Here is a 17,833-nt window from a genome sequence, read left to right as displayed (position 1 = left end):
GCCCTTTGCTTTGCTGAAGTTCTACGAGGGACCGACTGCAGAGCCTGACCAGAGCCTTGACTTCCAGACTTCTCTGACCCTGATCCACATCCACAGCCGAGCTGAGATCCGTGGAGGCGATGAGAGACGTGGGACCGGCTACCTGGGAAAAGTGGCGAGTATCTTCCAGCGCAGCTTCTGAGGTACCCTCGAGGTTGTGCACCGGGGATTGAGAAGCCCCAACCCCAAGCACCACCTGCACCGAAGATCAGCCCCCCACACTCCACGAGTCCTGCGTGGGGCCCTTCTGCATTTTCCTGCTTGCCACGTCTGTCCGGTTGCTTGCCCGTTGGCTAGTAACCTTTGCGACGACACACCTTCAATTTTCCACTGCTGGTTTGGCTCCTCCAGACTGGCTCCTGCTCCTCTGTAAAAGAGAAGCCCCCCAGACCTTCCTGGTCTGCACCAGAAGCAATTCCTCCATTCTTCGTGGGTTCCACTTGCCAAGGCTTGGTGAGTCCTAGTTCGACTTCGACGCCGCCGACAGCACGAGCCTTCGTGGGACAGCTCGCCTCCTGGTCCTGGTTGTCCTCGACGTCTCCTGGTACCCGTGGCTGCTGCGACAAGCTTCACCTCTTCACCTGCAATCTCCCGACATCGCCTGGTTCCTTCCTGGTTCCACATGGTCACTGGCTAGTGACCCAGACTCTGTCCCTTCTGCTTGCAGGTATCCTTCCTTCTTGATCCCGACCTTGGGATCCACCGGACACTCTTCACTGACTGCCTGTCAGCATCTTTCCTTCAGGCATCCATAGGAGTCGACGACGAAACCCGACGCAAGTTCACACCTATGCACCCGCAGCCCGTGAGCTAGGTAACTTGGGTACTCCGGTGCTCATCAGGGTATTGACTATCCTAGTGTCTAGTTCTCAAGTCTCGACTTCCTAGCTACTCCAGAAGTGTCCTAAATCTTATTAATTCTAAACTGTACTATTTCTATCGATTATACGCATTACGCATGAGTGTTTCCACACTGCACCTGAATCCTGTGGGCCTCCCACTTCCTAACTGTTGGTAGGGTAGTGTAGCCCCAGTGATTCCCTAGGCCTAGGCCTATCCTATTTCCGTAACAGTGGTCCTTATACCACTTACTTAGTATATGGTTTGCGTGGCCCCTAGGGCCTAACTGTATTACTTACCTGTGTGACTTAATGTATGCTTGAATAAGACTGTGTTGTACTTACCTCGAATCTCATAAAGAGTGCTGAGGGTTTGACTAGAATAAATACACTTTATTTTATAGATATATATCTGTTGGTGTGTCCTTTCATTTGGTATTAAAGGGATTACATATGGTATAACAGCTGGCTTCACATGCCATTCAGAGTTTAGCCTAAGACTGCTCTTGTCCATGCTTCCACTAGGATAGCTGGTCTATAAGGTTGACTTTACAACCAATCACCATAAGGGTTGTTTGGACTGATACAAGGTGTACACTAGAATTAGTGACATCATATATCAGGCCAACTTCTCACAATCATAACAGTCGAGCCGACGTCAGCAGAGTTCTCACTCCAGAAAAGGAAGAGTATGAACCTTGGGTGACTGGGTATTCATTGAAAATAGCGTCCATAAATCTTTGGAATTCAGCAAAGAAAACAGTGACATTTTCAAGATAATAGCTCCAGTCAGCAAGCAGCGGTTTGCCAAACCTGTCATTCCTGCAGTCATCATTCATTCGGGGCCTTCAGATACAGAGCGATGACAGGGATGCACACACATAAAACCAGGAGGAATTGAGTTTAATCTTTTGAATATTGAGTGCATTGTGGTAGCATTGTAAAATAAACCCTTTGCCAGCCCCAAACCTTCCCTTTTTGTACATATAAGTCACCCCAACAGCAGGCCTTGGACAACCCAGAGGGCAGGGGGCAATGCATTTAAAGGGCAGGAGATGCACTTTTATGTTTTATGTGTTCTAATGGTGAAAAACTCTCAAATTCATTTTTCACTACTGCAAGGCCTATCCCCCAATAGGATAACATTGAGATTACCTTATTACATTTTATAATTGTAATTTCCAGTTGGTATGAGATAAACCCTTCAGTTCTGGTGTCTCTGAAATCACAATTTAAAATCCAAAATTATGGTAAAATCAGTTTTAAATCGCAGTTCTGATAATTCCACTTTTAGAAAGTGGCCCGTCTCTGATCACATGGATGGGTGTAGCTGGCAGTTGGGCTTTGTGTATCCCTTCTAGACAGCCACACACAATGGCAGCTTAGGTGTGTCTCAATGCACCATCTCTTACAGTAAAGGAGGGAGGAGCTGGGCCCAGCCTCACTTACACCTGTATAGGCTGTGTCCTGTCCACACACATAGAGCTGCATACCACCCTGTAGTGAGTCTTGAACCAGGGTAGAAAGCTAGGACCTCTGTGCACTTCAAAGGCATGTCTTTGTAGTCCCCCCACTCCAAACCCAACACTGGATATATGTATTGGTCCTCAGACACCACCAAAACAGTACAATTTGGGACATATGGATACTCTGCCAGGGAGAAGGACTGATGTGCTGCCGAAGGACTGCCACTTTGCTGGACTGCTGGTTTGCGGGACTCCTGCTTTGCTGTGCTGAATTGCTGGCTTGCTGACCCCTGCCTGAGTGAGAAGGACTGGACCTGCATCACTTGACCCAAGAACCCAGAGGGACTAGCTGGCTGACCTCCTGGTTGAAAGCCTGTTATGTCCCTGAGGCTTCAGATCAGGCCGCCAGCCAGCTAGTCCTTGGTGTCGCTCTGGGTTCTGGGGTCAAGTGATGCAGGTCAAGCCTTCTCCCCCAGGCAAGGGGGCAAAAAGTCAGTACAGTAAAGCAGGTGTCAGCAAATCAGAAGTCTGGCAGAGCAGCAGTCCTTCAGCAGCACAGCAGTCCTGGACCCTGCCATCTGCAAGTCTACCCTGTCAAGGGTTGGCACCCCAGTCCTGGACCCTTGTAAGTGAGTCTAAGGTGCATGCCAGTGGAACCAAGGCAACTTCTCTGCTGAATGACGCCACCGCTAAGCTGAATGATGCATCTCCTCGGCTGAGAGGCGCATCTCTGAGAAGTCTCGACGCATCACTGTGGCTGTATGGATTGGACCCGTTCCAAAACACTTGCATCACCGCCACCTCCCACATCTTAGGACCGATGCATCGCCTTCAAAACTGCCACAATGTGACACTTTCCCCAGCCCAAGCTCCTTGCATCAGTCATCATTGCATCCTCAACGACAATGCCAAATGGTGCATCAAACCTTCACCCCTCATCTGATTTGAGGTATCACCTCTGCTGCACCAGTATTATCGACACAGAACTTCACATTGCAAGCTCCGTTGACAGTATCCTTGACGATGATGCAACAGGACCTCACACAGCTGCCTTGCTGCATCATGGAACTGACACATAGCCTCTGCTGCATGACACATCTTCAACGATAATCATGCAATTCTCTGCAAGCAGGATGTAGGGTACTTTGTTCAGCAGACCTAACCGGCTCGCTGTAGCCGGTCCAAACTCAATCATGGTCAGTCTGAACTTGTGACTTTATCCTGGTCCGGCAGAACCAGATATCCCTCAATAGTGTTATGTGCACTTTGACACTATTTTTCACTGTAAACTTTAAAATTCAATAACTCTGGTTCTACTGATTGTATTTTTGTCATTTTGGAATTGTTTATTTATGAACAGCTGCTCTGCTTTTCTAAACCTGGTGTGGGATCTTTTTGTGTGGTGTTGCACAAATACTTTACACATTGCCTGAATGTTTAGCCTGACAGCTCTGTGCCAAGCTATCAGAGGGTGAGTACAGGTTCATTTAGGATTTGCCCACCTCATACCCTGACTAGGATTATGGTTGCTGCTTCACCAGGGCTCATACCCCAGTAAACCAACAGGCCAATTTTTAACAGTGATGTTTCATCTCATTTCACCTTATGCTGTATTAGGAAACATTCTAATTAATTCAGAAAGGAAGTATTGTTATTTAAAGTATCTTGCAACAGTCAACCACCTTAGTGCAACATAGACAAAACAAAGTGCTAAAATTGAGTTCAAAAGAAAGATAACTCATACAGTTCCTAAAAATGAAGATATTTGAATACTGTATTGAAATTGAAGACCTACCTGAGCATAATGCCTTATCTCGTTGCCGTTTATCGAAGGGTTTTCAGAGCCGAATGCAAAATCATCCTTCTCACTGTCAAAAGACGCAATCACGTCCCTCCAGTCCGCAAGAAATGGGGACATAAAAAGGTTTTCTCCACATTTGAAATCTCAAAAAAAAGGAAAAAATACATTAAAATGAGTGCACTTCAGAAAATCAATCAAGGATAGCAAAAAATATATAATAATAGTAAAATTAGTGTATGGCATTTCAGAGTCTTTTTTGTCCTATCATAATCTATACTTTCTTTTCTACAGCTAAAACATATAATAGCCATAGTTTGGACAATGAGGATGATTAAAAAACACAAAACACCGCAGGGCTGAGTGTTGTAAATAGTAACACCTATCATCACACAATTTAGGACTGCTTAAATTATCAACTTCAGGAGAATGAAAAGTTTATTTGACCCTGTCAGGCACATTAAATAGCTACAAATGCAAATTTCAGGGAGTCGTTTTGGCAGCAGCTAGTGCACCCTACTTTGGCTTGTATCAAATCACACTTTGGCCCAGATCCACTGAGGTTTTGTGCCATCGCAATGCAACACAAAACAACACATTAGTATTAAATGTTCATGGCAATAGGTATTAGGTCCTTTGTCCAGCTTTGGATCATGTTCTATCAAGGGAGTAGGAATTACTGGGGCATTACTCGAGAGGAATAGGGCAAATGAGCGGATTTTTGATGCAATGCCCTACCTACGGAGACAGCCAGATCTGGCTTTGCATAAAAACTAAAGCCTTCTTGAAGCAGGCATTAACAAGAAGTAGTCTTTTCATTTCTCAAAAACATCCACTCATTGCATGTGTGCTGCAGTTTACCAACACATCCAATGCATGGGATCCATCTAAAATGTTTCCAGGCCAGGCTTCCCCAACGAGTAGTTTGTGAGCTACAGGTTGCTCTCCTGCTACCTGTAAGTAGCTCTACTGCGTGCAGCCCAGTCTACTAAATTAGAAGTTTCTGTTTAATTGAGTTGATATATGTATACCTAAATTGAAAATGTTTCTTCAAGAGAAAAGTGTTTGTGTTTTCAGACTTCATAAGCTGATGTTTAGAGAAAATTGGGTGACTTTTCAATTGAATTTCCATGTCAACCTTCGAGTTGGGTACCTATGAACATATGTTATTTCAGCATCAAGATACCTTTTAGAATGAACGGGAACTTCACAAATACAAGTTATGTTACGTTATGCTATGTTACATATAAAGCTGCAATTTGAGTGATCAATATGCAGCTTTGGGGAGACTTATTATTTCCTTGTTATCGTGTAGCTATGGCTATTATGCATGAATCCTGTACAGAATTCCAAAGTGATAAAGCCTTTTTTACAGTACTACTGGCTATGTATTTGTTTATTTATTTATTTAGTGTTTTATAGAGCGTGAACTTGACCCGTGAGGGTATCAGAGCACTTTACAGGACATACAGAGGTGTACAAACAAAGTCTACAGTGCAGAAATATACAGAACTATACATCAGGATGGCGAGGGGCAGGGGTGTAGGGAACATAGGGGAAAATGGGGATACAAATGTATGATTGCAATCATAGTTAAAGTCGGTCAAAAACAAAGGCCCTACAAATTCTCTGCAGGGAGAGTTGGTGATCTGGGGAAGAAGGGATAGTTTTAGAATCATCAGGCTTGTGGTCAGGCATGGCAGGCATTAGACGAGGAATTAACCCATGAGGAAGGTTTTGGCCTCCTTCTTTAAATTTGCTAGAGAAGGGATTCTTCTGATGGCGGGTGGGAAAGAGTTCCAGATTCTTGGTGCTGCCCCAGTGAATGCCCTATTGTAGGTTCTTTTTTTCTGAAAAAAGGCGGGTTGGAGTAAGAGGTTTCTGGCGGACCGGGAGTTCCTGCTTCCTCCAGATACCACTAGTTTCTGTGCCAGCTAAGCAGGGGAGTTTGAGTATAGAGCCTTGTGTATAATGCATGCCAGTTTCAACTGAATCCTGGCCTCTAGAGGGAGCCAGTTCAGCACTTTCATATGTGGAGAGATGTGGTTGAATTTCCTGGTGCCGGTGAGTAGTCTGGCGGCCGCGTTGAGGCAAGCTTTTATGGGTGCTAGGGAGATCTTGGGTAGACCGGTGAGGGTGGAACAACCATATTCCAGTCTGGAGATGACTAGTGCTTGAACTGCCATTTTTAAGTCAGGCGCATCGGTGAAAGGTTTCAGCTTCCATATGTAGCTCAGGTGAAATCTAGCTGCTTTAGCCATCGAGTTGATGTGGTCTTGCATGTTCAATTTACAGTCCAGGATTATGCTCAGGGATTTGGCAGAGTCCACAATGGTCGGCTGGCAGTTTAGGGCTGTGATGGCCTTGATCCACGTTTGAATCTCAGGGTTGGCTTTAGAAGGGGAGATTAGGAGAAATGTGGTTTCCTTTGCATTGAGTTTGAGTTGGTTAACGGCTAGGCATTGGACAGTCAATTTCAGGGTCTCGTTCAGGGAGAGGATCTCCTCGATCGAAGAGATATTGAAGTATATTTGGGTGCCTTCTGCGTACATATGGAAGGAAATGTTGGCGGTACGAAGAACTTCGGTGAGTGGCTTAAGTAAAGATTAAAGAGAGTGGGGGACAGGTGAGCCTTCGGGGACTCCAACCATGACCGGGGTGGGAGCTAATAGCTTGCCGTTAATGAGGAATCTCTGTGATCAATTATGGAGGAAGGACCTGAACCATTCTACAACCACACCATTAAGATCCATCCTGAGATTGAGGCGTTCGAGAAGTTTATCATGGTTGACCGTGTCGAAGGCGGAGGATAGATCTAAGAGGATTAGAAGGTAGGTTTTGCCTTGGACTAGGGATTGGGAGGCAGCAGTCAGGCAGTTGACAGGTAGCGGGTCATTAAAGTGGTTGTTTGGGGCTTAGGGTAGAGAGGATTTTGGAGATGGAGTCTTCGTCATAATATTCGAAGTCAGTCCACCAGGCTTGGTTTTTAGGTGAGGCCAGAGGGGGTTGAGCGGAGAAAGGGGGCAGGTCTGGAAGGGGTTGAGAGTAGGTGGCGGTACTGAATTTGATTCCTAAAGCAGTGGTTCTATCAGCGAAGAAAGAGGAGAATTCCTCTTACGATATTAGAGATTTGGGGGGTTCTTTTGGTGTTTTAGCCAGTTTATTAGATTGGTGTTTGACCAGTTCAAAGAGTTTACAGGGTCTATTCTTGGCGTTCCCCAATTCCGATCTGAAATATTCCTTTTTTGAATTGAGGATGTGCTTGTTGTAGGAGTTTCTCGCCTGGTGGAGAAGATTTAGATACGTAGCAGAGAGGTGTTGTCTCCAGTTTCTTTCATATTGCCGTAGGGATCTCCTCTCCATGTTAAGGGAACCAGTGAACCAGGGGTTCCTGTCTTTGACTTGTGCTCTTTTTAGCTTTACAGGGGCAAGGTTGTCCAGAATGATTGATATAGTTGACGAGTAATGCTCATTTAGGTCGTTGACCGTGGTTATGTGCGAAGGGGGGGGGGGGAGAGGTCAGATTTGCAGCAGGCCTCCAATTCCATAAGGTCATGGTTCTTAGTGTCTCTGGTCCAGCGTTTGGGAATCACCGGTTGTGGTGTCTTAGTCTTGCGGGTTCCAGGTAAAATGAAGGAGATGGAGTGATGGTCTGGCCAGTCACATGGGTCTATGGAGATGAGCTTGACTGAGGATTCCTTAGAAATGATCCAGTCAAGGATGGCCCCTTTTGAGTGAGTTGACAGAGAGCAGGCTTGAGTCAGAGCTTGGTCAGTTAGGAGGTCTTTGATAGCGTTGACGTAGTGATCTTTAGTGTCATTCCAGTGCAGGTTGAAATCACCCAGGAAAATCTCTTTGGCATTGGAGGAAATCTTAGTTGTGATGATTTCCAAAAGGAGATCGGTAAAAGAGTCATTGGAGCCTGGGGGGTGGTAAAAAATGTGCAAGTTGCAGAGATGTAGTGAGTTGCTGCAAATGGAGAGTGCGAGGTATTTGCAGGAGTCAATGGTGTCAGCCAAGAGTTCAGTGACAAGGAGGGAGGATCGGTAGATGCAGGCAATGTCTCTTCCTTTCTTGTTGGAATGTCTGTCCAGTCTGGTGATTGTAGTTGGGAGGGACAAATACGTCCAGGCAAGGGGAGGAGTATTCACTGAGCCAAGATTCTGTTAGTATAGCTAGGTCTAACTTTTTGTTCAGGATGAGGTCAGCAATATCAGCGGTATACTTGACTGCTGAATGGCAATTGATTAAGAGACCAGATAATGGGGGGCAGGGGGGTGTCAGGGGTCTGGACGGTCAGGACTACAGGCACAAGGTTGCTTTTCATCACACTTCTGTTATGAAGGGTAGGTGGCCTGTTGGGGTTGATGGTGACTGTACTGATGGGGTGACCAGTACTCGCATCTAGTGGACAAGGGATGGCTTGGGCAAAGTTGTGGTCTCAGAGGATGGCTAGGATTTTGTTTCCCGTAAGGTCTAGAGGATTAGAAGTGGTGGTGGCAGAGGTGTATGAGAGTGCGAGAGCTCGGGATTCCTCCTCTGAGAGGTGGCAAGATTGTTTGCACGGGCGAAGATGTCTCAGAGGTAGCGGGAGTGGATGCTTGGGAGGCTCGGTGATCGGTCGGGGGAGGTAAGAGGTAGCTTGGTGTACTGAGGTACATGATACAGATAATCTTGCATGGAGTGCATACTTATGTAACTTCTCTGTTGTGGTCAATATTACAACACTAATAATATTAGCAGCTCTGTATGATTTTCATTTAATATGAGTAGCTCTTATTACAGAAAAGGTTGAAGATCCCTCTTGTAGGTGTAGTAAGTTGTACTGGAATGCTATGCTACCAGTACACATAATATACAAAACAGTGCACTCCCCTCTGCACAATTGTGTGAGGCTATGGATCACACAAAATTACTCTGACATAGTTGTCTATAAGAGTGCGTTCAGGAGGGTGGGGATATGGGGCACAACGCAAGCTGTGTTTATGTAGGCTCAACCATGGTGGTTGGGGCTGGTTACCTCTGTTGTCCTGGCGTCATTGCTGACTCTCAAGCAAGTGAAGGTGAGCAGTCCAAGGTGCCTCAGAGAGGTAGTGTGTGGGATTGAGACTCAGGATCAGATTTGTCAACACTTTGTATCAGTGCAAAATCAGGCAATGTGATACAAACTGGTTGAAAGTGTTAATAAAGTATTTCCAATGCAAAACATTATTTTTACCTGGAAAGTATCTAAAAAAGAATGCAAAATATTGCAAATAGACCTTTGTGCTGCTGTGTGTTACTTTGCATCAAGGTAGCGTTGCACAAGTGGTACATGGGTGTTTTTTTTTAATCAAAGCTACATCTACTAACAATGGTAGACATGGCTTTGTACGAAAAAATTATCCCCTCATGGCAGGCGCTATCAAGGAGAAACATTTTTATTTCTCCTAACCTTTCCCACTTTGCATATATATGCTGCACTATGCAACACCATACAGTGTAGAAAAAGGGTTCCCTTCCAGTGCAAAACCTTTGCTAGACATCATGCACACACACTTTTGTAAATATGTGTGCATGGCTTTAGGCAGCCGGAAAGAACACCAACACTGGGGAAGAGAGCAGCAGCAACATATTTTAGTAGAACTTGTACTGCCCTCCTGTTAGACCTCTTGCCTCAGGATAATCTTCCCCCAAAGCTTTTGCCTTTTTTCCTCCATTTTTGCTGAAATTCATTTCTGTTGGCCATAGGACTTTACTATTGCTAACCAGTGCTAACGTCCTTTTGCTCACTCCCTAAACATGATCTTACACCGAATTGGAATATTTAATTTACTTATAAGTCCCTTGTCGTTTCAAGTACCGTATACCCAGGGCCTGTAAATTAAATGCTACTAGTGGGCCTGCAGCACTTATTATGCCCCCAACTTAAGTGGCCCCTTAAAACATGTTCCAGGCCTCCTCCCATTGCAGCCTGAATATAGTTTTAAACTGCCAAATCGACTTCTGAAAAGAACCCCCTTGCCAAGCCTTAAACTCCCCTTTTTTTGCATATATCACCCCTAAAGTAGGCACGAGGAAGCCCTTGGGCAGGGTACACTGTTATTAAAAGTTTGGACATCTACTTTTTAGTTTTACATGTCCTGGTAGTGAAAAACTGCTAAATTCATGTTTCACTCCTGTGAAGCCTATTTCTCCCGTAGGATAAGGTTAGATTGCCTTATTACATTTAATAAGTTCTAACTTTTGATTGAAGGCAAATCAGAATTTTGTGTTTGGTATCTATAAAATTGTAATTAAAAATCCTCTTTAATGGTAAAGTTGGAGATTAGATCAACATTTTGAAAATGCCACTTTTAAAAAGTTGGCATTTTCCTGCCCTTTGCGATTTGGTGCCTGCAGCCTGACCTAGTTCACACGGCTGGGTGTAGGTGGCAGATGGGCTGTTTTAATTCCTCCCAGGCAGTCACACGATAGATGCATTAGGTATGCCTGAATGGGCCATCTGCTGGCAGCATGGGGGACAGTTCTGGGCACAGCCTCACTTGCAATTGAATAGGCAGTGCTCTGCATCCACACAAAGAGCTTGGCACCACTGCATTTTCCCTGCAGACAGCTTGGAGGTAGGGCAGGGGAATCAGGAAATTCCAAGCACTCCAAAGGAAAACATCTAGGCATTTATCCTACTTCAAAAAAGGCACCAGATATAAAAATTCGACCCTCAGGCCCACTAATCCCTTCACTGCAGAATGTCTCTCAGAGGACGGACTGCTGTGTACTCCACAAAACTGTTTTGTTGTAGCTTGAAGAACTGCTTTGCTGCCTGGAGCGTGCCTTGAACTGAGGAACTTTGATTTTTGATCACGATCGAATCGAACCGCCATTCTGTGGCCCGCCACCATTTTGTGTTGCCATCACTCAGGCAGCACGGCAAACAAAGTCTATTCTGCTTTTTCTGTAGCCTGGTGTTGAAATACGTCCTCGGCCTCTATTTGCAAAGCTGGTGTTAGAACTCGCCGAGTACCCTAATCCCTCTCTGGCTTTTCTAATTCCTGTCTCAACTATCTGTTGGCTCACACTATTCTTTCCTGACCTTATCTTATCGACTGGCCTTCACTGTCTCCTGCTAGCATTCTCTCGTTTCACGACTGTCCTCCAATACACACAAACGTATCTCGCCACCTGCAAGTTAGTTATGAGTCTGTTAATGTATTAGCTTGAGGGTGGGGTGACAAACACAGTTGGAGGAGAGGTCTCTTTGAGTCATCTGATATTTCTGTTTTCAAACCTTTCCTATTGGTTCCGCCTTGTTTTCCAACTTTCCTTATTGGCTCTTTCTTATATGCTCTGGGAGTGTATTTCGTTAATAATTCTATCATTGTATAGTATTTAACCTGATGCATCACAACGTGAAGTGGCAGTCTCCTGAGAACCTACTCTGTGTACTTCTAGGATAACTGTACTAGCTGCAGCTAAATAAATCTGATCTTCAAACGCCGACAGAGTGTCCCGTGTCTCTGTGTAGCGAAGCAGGTGAACTCCGGAGACTTTGGGCGTACCCTGCGCCGCCAGGCCCAAAAGGTTCTGGTTCTTCAACTGGCGCCCAACGTAGGGCGGCTTAAGTGGTACCGGTTCTGCTCGAAGGTCGTGAGGAACCCCGCAAGAAAATTCCGGAGGGTTCGCGAGCCACACTAAGCGACCCCTGTATGTCAAAAGTGGTCCGAAGGTCTTTTGCAGCACGGTTACTCCTTCCTGACGGCTACTGACGACCGCTGCCCTGACTGCCGCCCTGCTTTGGCCCTTCCATTGATGATGTATGGTAAGGCGAGACGATAGACGGGCCTCTGTTGGTGGAAGAAGACGTCCTTAGTTAAGTATTTTTGTGGGTCGCGCCCACAATTTTGTTTGATTTCCTTAGGTTTCTTAGATTTATCCTTTGCAAAAGATAAAGCTGAGGGTAAGTGCATTTGTTCTGCGTAAACTGAGTTTTACTCCCTTGAAGTTTGTGAACAGTCAGGAGACATCTCGAGATGCCTGGTCTGACTAAGTTTGGAAGAATTTGTTGTCTTGGTTGTAATAGGGACTCCCGACTTGAGGACTCTTGTCCGATTCCTTCGGTTGGAACTCCCACATATGAGCTCTATTCAAAACATGGTATCGGCCCCATTGCCTTTAACGAGACATGGACTCAATACACGAAGAAAGATGGTGTTCTCAAATGGCCAGAAAACGGTAGCTTCGATCCTGATGTGCTAGATAATTTAGAAGCAGTTTTGTTCAAAAGAAAAGCCTGGCCGGCAATGTTTGACTCTTTCCGCCTTTGGCGTAAGGAAGCCAAACAGAAAGAAATTAAACAAGCAAAACGAGATAGGAAAGCACAGGGTATGACAATTATACAGGCTGCCCAACAGTTCAAAAATGATGAAATTGATAATGCGACTGAAATTTCAGAAAGACAACATCGTATGGCGATAGATAAATGCTATCCGGTGTTGCCTGTTTCTCCTTCTGATAATAAGAAAGATATAGAAGAAGATCCCCTAATGTCCCATTTATTAAGGTTGCCTCCGCCCTATGCGCAAAATGCCAATGTACCTCAGCTGTTACAGCCTGCTCAGCTGCCAGTGGTACCTCCGCCGGTTCCGGCTCTTCAGCATTTGCCTCCTCCAGTATTAGCGCCCTTGCCGGTTTTACCATTAGTCTCAACTTCTTTGCCTTCATCTCCTGATCTCAGATCTTCTTTGCCTTCTGCTCCTCCTGCAATTACCAGTTCTTCTCCTGTCAGTTCCCCTAATACTCTGTCTCCAATTCTAATGTCTAATTCACCGTCTGTGCGTAAGCGTCTCACAGACTCTGTCACTAGTATTCTATCTCCTTTCTTTGGAGCTTTTAATGTGTCTTCGGCTTTTGCTCGAAGACAATCTCGTAGTCAGTTCCCAGATTTTGAGGAACGAGAGAAGCTAGACTCTCTTGCACGAAGATGGATCAAGAAGGGTCCACAATATAGTGTGCTTGATATTATGCCTACCTTTTTACAATGGAATGCGCCTACGCAAAGATATGCTTTCAATGTAATGTGCGACATTCTCATTAAAGAATGGGAAGATGTGAGTTCGAGTCCGGTCTCACAAGATCTGTTAAATGTTCAGGCTGAATTTGAAAAAGGACTTATTGTCGGTTCTAAGGTTGAGGAAGCTGTAAGGACACTTATCTCTTATAGATCCTTATTGTTTTCTCAGATTTTCCTTGATTCCGATCCGTCGGTTAAACTGACGTCGATAAATTACCCTATGAGAGAGGTTCCTCCAGTATGGAAGGAGGCAGTTGCGGCTGTAGGCGCTAATGCACCTATTCCTGCTCATTTCCAACGTATATGGGTACATGTCCCTTGGAAGAGATCTGAAGTTTTGGCTCTTAAGCAGACTCTACCAGATCCTCGTAAGAACCCTGCAGGTTATTACAAAGAATTATCGCAGACAATTGATGCTTGTATTATGAATCTAGCAGATATTGATATGCTAATGGATAATGTAGTCCCACAGACAATATGGGCTAAAATTCGTAGAGAGGATCACGCACAGGAACTAGGAGCTACTTGGGATGTTATAACTAATACAGATAGAGACCAAGTGGGTGGCGCAAAGCCTGACGCTCTGATCTCGGAACTCCCTGGTAGAATCATCATGTTAATGAAAACTATGATGCCTGCACTGAGAGTTAATTGGGATAAACTAGCAGCATGCAAACAAAAGAAAGATGAAAGTGTCTCTGACTTCTTTACTCGTTTCGAGGAGACATTTATCGACCACAGTGGTCAGGACATGGCTACCGAGGGTGGACAGCGATTATTCGTGGACAAATTTGTATTCAATTTGCTTCCCGAGCTGTCACACAAATTAAAGGATTCAGAAAATTCATGGGCTGTTTCTTCTTCTGCCCAGATATTGGCTACTGCACAATATTATGAAAATAGGGACAAGGAAGAAAAAGAAAAGCAAGAGAAAAAGACGAAAGAATTAAAAACGAAGGTTCTCTTGCAACAAGCCTATCTGCCACGTTATGCTCAGCCTCAAACTCAGCAGCCTCCGCAGTTTCAGAGGTTGTATCAAAAACCTGAGCCATACAATCCGCGACCTTTGTTAGGTCCTAATCAATGTGCCTATTGTAGAGAGGAAGGTCATTTTAAGAATAGTTGTCCAGTTTTATTGCAGCGCAATGGAGCGTTACCTGCTCCACGAGGTCGTGCTGGCATCCAGTCAGCAAACAGAGGTAGAGGACGGGGTATGTTGACTCAAGAACAGCGTGCCCTTCCTTCTCCCAATTCCGCGAACTACTTTGATCAGCAAAATGTGAGATCTACACAGTATTACAATAAAGACCATTTTGTTGAAGGTGAGAATGAGAGTCTTCATGCTAACTAGGACAGCCATGGACAAAGTAAGGGAGTTGTGCCAATCCCAGTAGATCAAAATGGACCTTATGTTAACGTCACTACACTGGGTGTTTCAGAGCCATTTCTTCTGGATACTGGAGCAATGAGAAGTTCTATCATTCATTCTAAACTCCCTGGGGCACCTTTGTCTGGCTTAACAAATGTTTCTGTAGGATTCTCTGGCGCCCCTGTTCGCAATTCAGTTTCTTGCCCTTTGCCTATTTCAGTTGGTCCTTATGATTTAGAAGCTCCACTTCTGTTAACGAATGGTTGCGGTGAGAATCTGTTGGGTTTGGACCTATTGAAAAGAATGCATGCTACAATAAATTGTTCTCCTTCTGGTGTACATCTTACTCTAGGACAGAAATTGATCTCCCCAATGTATTTGTCCAAAGATCAGTTTCCTCCTGAATTAATTTCTCTTCCAGCAGCACTTTGGGCCACGGGTCCGAACGATGTGGGTTGTCTTGAGATTCCGCCTTATGTTGTCACTCTCAAGCCCAATGTTGAATTACCACGCATCCCACAGTATAGAATTTCTGCTGAAGGTGAGAAAGCGCTTTTGGAAATCCTTCATGACTTAATTCGGAAGGGTGTGGTTGAAGAAACAAGAGGTAACACATGCAATAGTCCTATTCTTCCTGTTCTTAAACGCACTGATCCTTCTCAGCCTCCTGTGTACCGTTTTGTAATTGATTTGCGAGAAGTAAACAAAATTGTGATTCCACAATTTCCTGTTGTTCCAGATATCACTGCTTTGTTGACAATGATACCTTCCACAGCAACTTGGTTTTCTGTTATCGATCTAAAGAATGCCTTCTTCAGTATTCCCATTGCAGAAGAGAGTAGGTACATTTTTGGTTTCTCTCTTGGAGGCCGAAGCTTCCGGTTTAAGCGTGCACCCCAAGGCTATTATGAAAGTCCTTCCATTAACAGCCAAGCTTTAAAATGTCATCTTGATACTTTTCATTTGCCGTCTGGTGCTGCTCTTATTCAATATATGGACGACTTGTTAGTCGCCGCTGATTCAGAAGATATCTGCAAAGATGTCACTGTTGCATTGTTATGTCACTTGTTTAAACTGAATCACAAGGTTTCACCTTCCAAACTACAATATGTTTGTCAAGAGGTTACCTACTTGGGTCATCTCCTCTCAAAGGAGGGACGGCGATTGACACCAGAACGAATACAGGCGATTGCGCGAATGTCTGTACCATCCACACAAAGGGAAGTACGTGCCTTTCTGGGTATCACTTCTTATTGTAGACAGTGGATCCCTAACTTCTCTCTGATCGCCAAACCTTTGTTGGCACTCACTTTAAAAGATACGCCTCAGCTCCTTCCATGGACTGATGAGTGCCAAAAGAGTTTCACTGACTTACGTACCGCTTTGTGTTCTGCTCCTGTACTAGGCACTCCAGATTACACTAAGCCTTTTACGCTCTATGTGCATGAGAGAGAAGGTTGTGCATTGTCAGTTTTAGCACAGCAATTTGGAGACAAACAGCGGCCATGTGCCTATTTTTCGGCTACGTTGGATCCCGTAGCTAAAGCATTGCCCAGTTGTCTCAAAGCGACAGCAGCAGCAGCAATTTCTATCCGACAGTCTGCTGGAATGGTGTTGGATAACACTCTCATTGTCATGGTGCCACATGCAGTGGATACTTTGCTAAACAGAACGAAAACACAGCATCTTACGAGTGCACGTTTAACTGGTTACGAGCTAACGCTTTTGGCTAGTCACATACACATCAAACGATGTAATACCTTAAATCCAGCTACTTTGTTGCCCCTTCCAAATGAGGATAGTGTTGAGAATCAGCATGATTGTTTCTTCCGTACTGAGGAAGAGACAAAAGGAAGAATTGACCTGAGAGACACACCGCTAGAGAATCCGGATGGGACTCTATGGGTAGATGGTTCTTGTTTTAAGATGCCTAATGGAGATACAATTTCAGCCTATGCTGTAACTACCTTACAAATGATTGTGGAAACTGCACGCATTAGACACAATTCAGCGCAAGCAGCAGAATTGATAGCATTAACAAGAGCTTGTGTATTATCGAAAAGAAAGAGAGTGAACGTATACACTGACAGCCAATACGCTTTTGGTGTAGCGTTCAATTTTGGGCGTCTCTGGAAGGAGAGGGGTTTCCTCACTTCACATGGCACCAAAATACAGCATGGTCAATTAGTGACTGATCTCCTTGAGTCACTTGCTTTACCCACCCAAATAGCGATAGTGAAGTGCAGTGCACACAAGAAGATTACGGATGATGTTGGTCGAGGAAATGCATTTGCAGACGAAATAGCGAAGAAAACAGCGAGAGATTCAACGAGTCGAATGTATGTGGCAGGTCCTGTGAATTGGGTCAGAGAGAGAGAAATGTATGAGAATACAGTGGAAAGTGTAAAAGCAATTCAGAAAGAGGCTTCAGAAAGAGAGATGAGCAAGTGGAATGAAAGTACTGGAATGTTAGATGAGATGGGTTGTTGGGTGGAATTATCAGAACATCAGCGTTGGCTGTTACCAGATGCCTATGTACTCCCAGTGGTTACTATGGCACATGGTCCAGCCCACTTAAGTGCAAAAGGCATTTGCAAACTTCTGGCTCCAGTGTGGCAGAATGAGAATATCCCAAAATGTGCAGACAATGTAGTAAAGCACTGTATTGTTTGTTTAATGTACAACCCGGGAAAGGGAACCCCAACTCCAGCAGGTCACTTTGCTCCTCCAACATATCCATTTGAGGTGTTGCAAATCGATTACATTCATATGGAGCGATGCAACAACCTCAAATATGTTCTGGTGGTAGTATGCGTCTTTTTGAGATGGATAGAAGCATACCCTCTAAAGGATAACACAGCCTTATCCACAGCTAAAATCCTTCTAAAAGAGTTCTTCCCCAGGTTTGGTTTGCCGCGCATTGTCTGGAGTGACAATGGGAACGAATTTGTTGGCCAAGTCATGCAGAAAGTTTGTGCAGGTCTTGATATTAAGCAAAAGTTCCATGCGGCAAATCATCCACAATCAGCGGGTTTAGTAGAGTGTTACAATGGAACCTTGAATTGAAGTTAGCAAAGGTTCAAGCAAGTACAGGACTCAATTGGCCTGATGCTTTGCCGTTAGCTATGCTATCCACCAGAACTGCAGTACACTCTCGTTTGGGACTAAGCCCTTACGAAGTGGTATTTGGCTGTCCGGCCAACGTATGGGGAATACCTTGCCCTAAGAAATTCTCAGACTTGCCATATCCAATGTTGATTATCTGCATGACCT

General features: G+C 44.8%; 1 protein-coding gene across 1 annotated transcript in view; it reads right to left on the bottom strand.

Moving 5' to 3' along the window:
* The window catches only part of LOC146816613 (cysteine-rich venom protein TEL1-like), a 216,788-nt gene that overhangs the window by 88,840 nt on the left and 110,115 nt on the right, over positions 1–17,833 (bottom strand). The window contains exon 7 of the mRNA XM_085610488.1: positions 4,140–4,288. Within this exon, the coding sequence (XP_085466614.1) occupies positions 4,140–4,288 (149 nt within the window). The remainder of the gene's footprint in view (positions 1–4,139; positions 4,289–17,833) is intronic.

Source organism: Triturus cristatus, chromosome 6 (genome assembly GCF_964204655.1).
Source record: "Triturus cristatus chromosome 6, aTriCri1.1, whole genome shotgun sequence".
Lineage (NCBI taxonomy): Eukaryota > Metazoa > Chordata > Amphibia > Caudata > Salamandridae > Triturus > Triturus cristatus.
The sequence above is the reverse complement of the archived record's forward strand: the minus strand, read 5'-3'. Positions and strand labels throughout refer to the sequence as shown.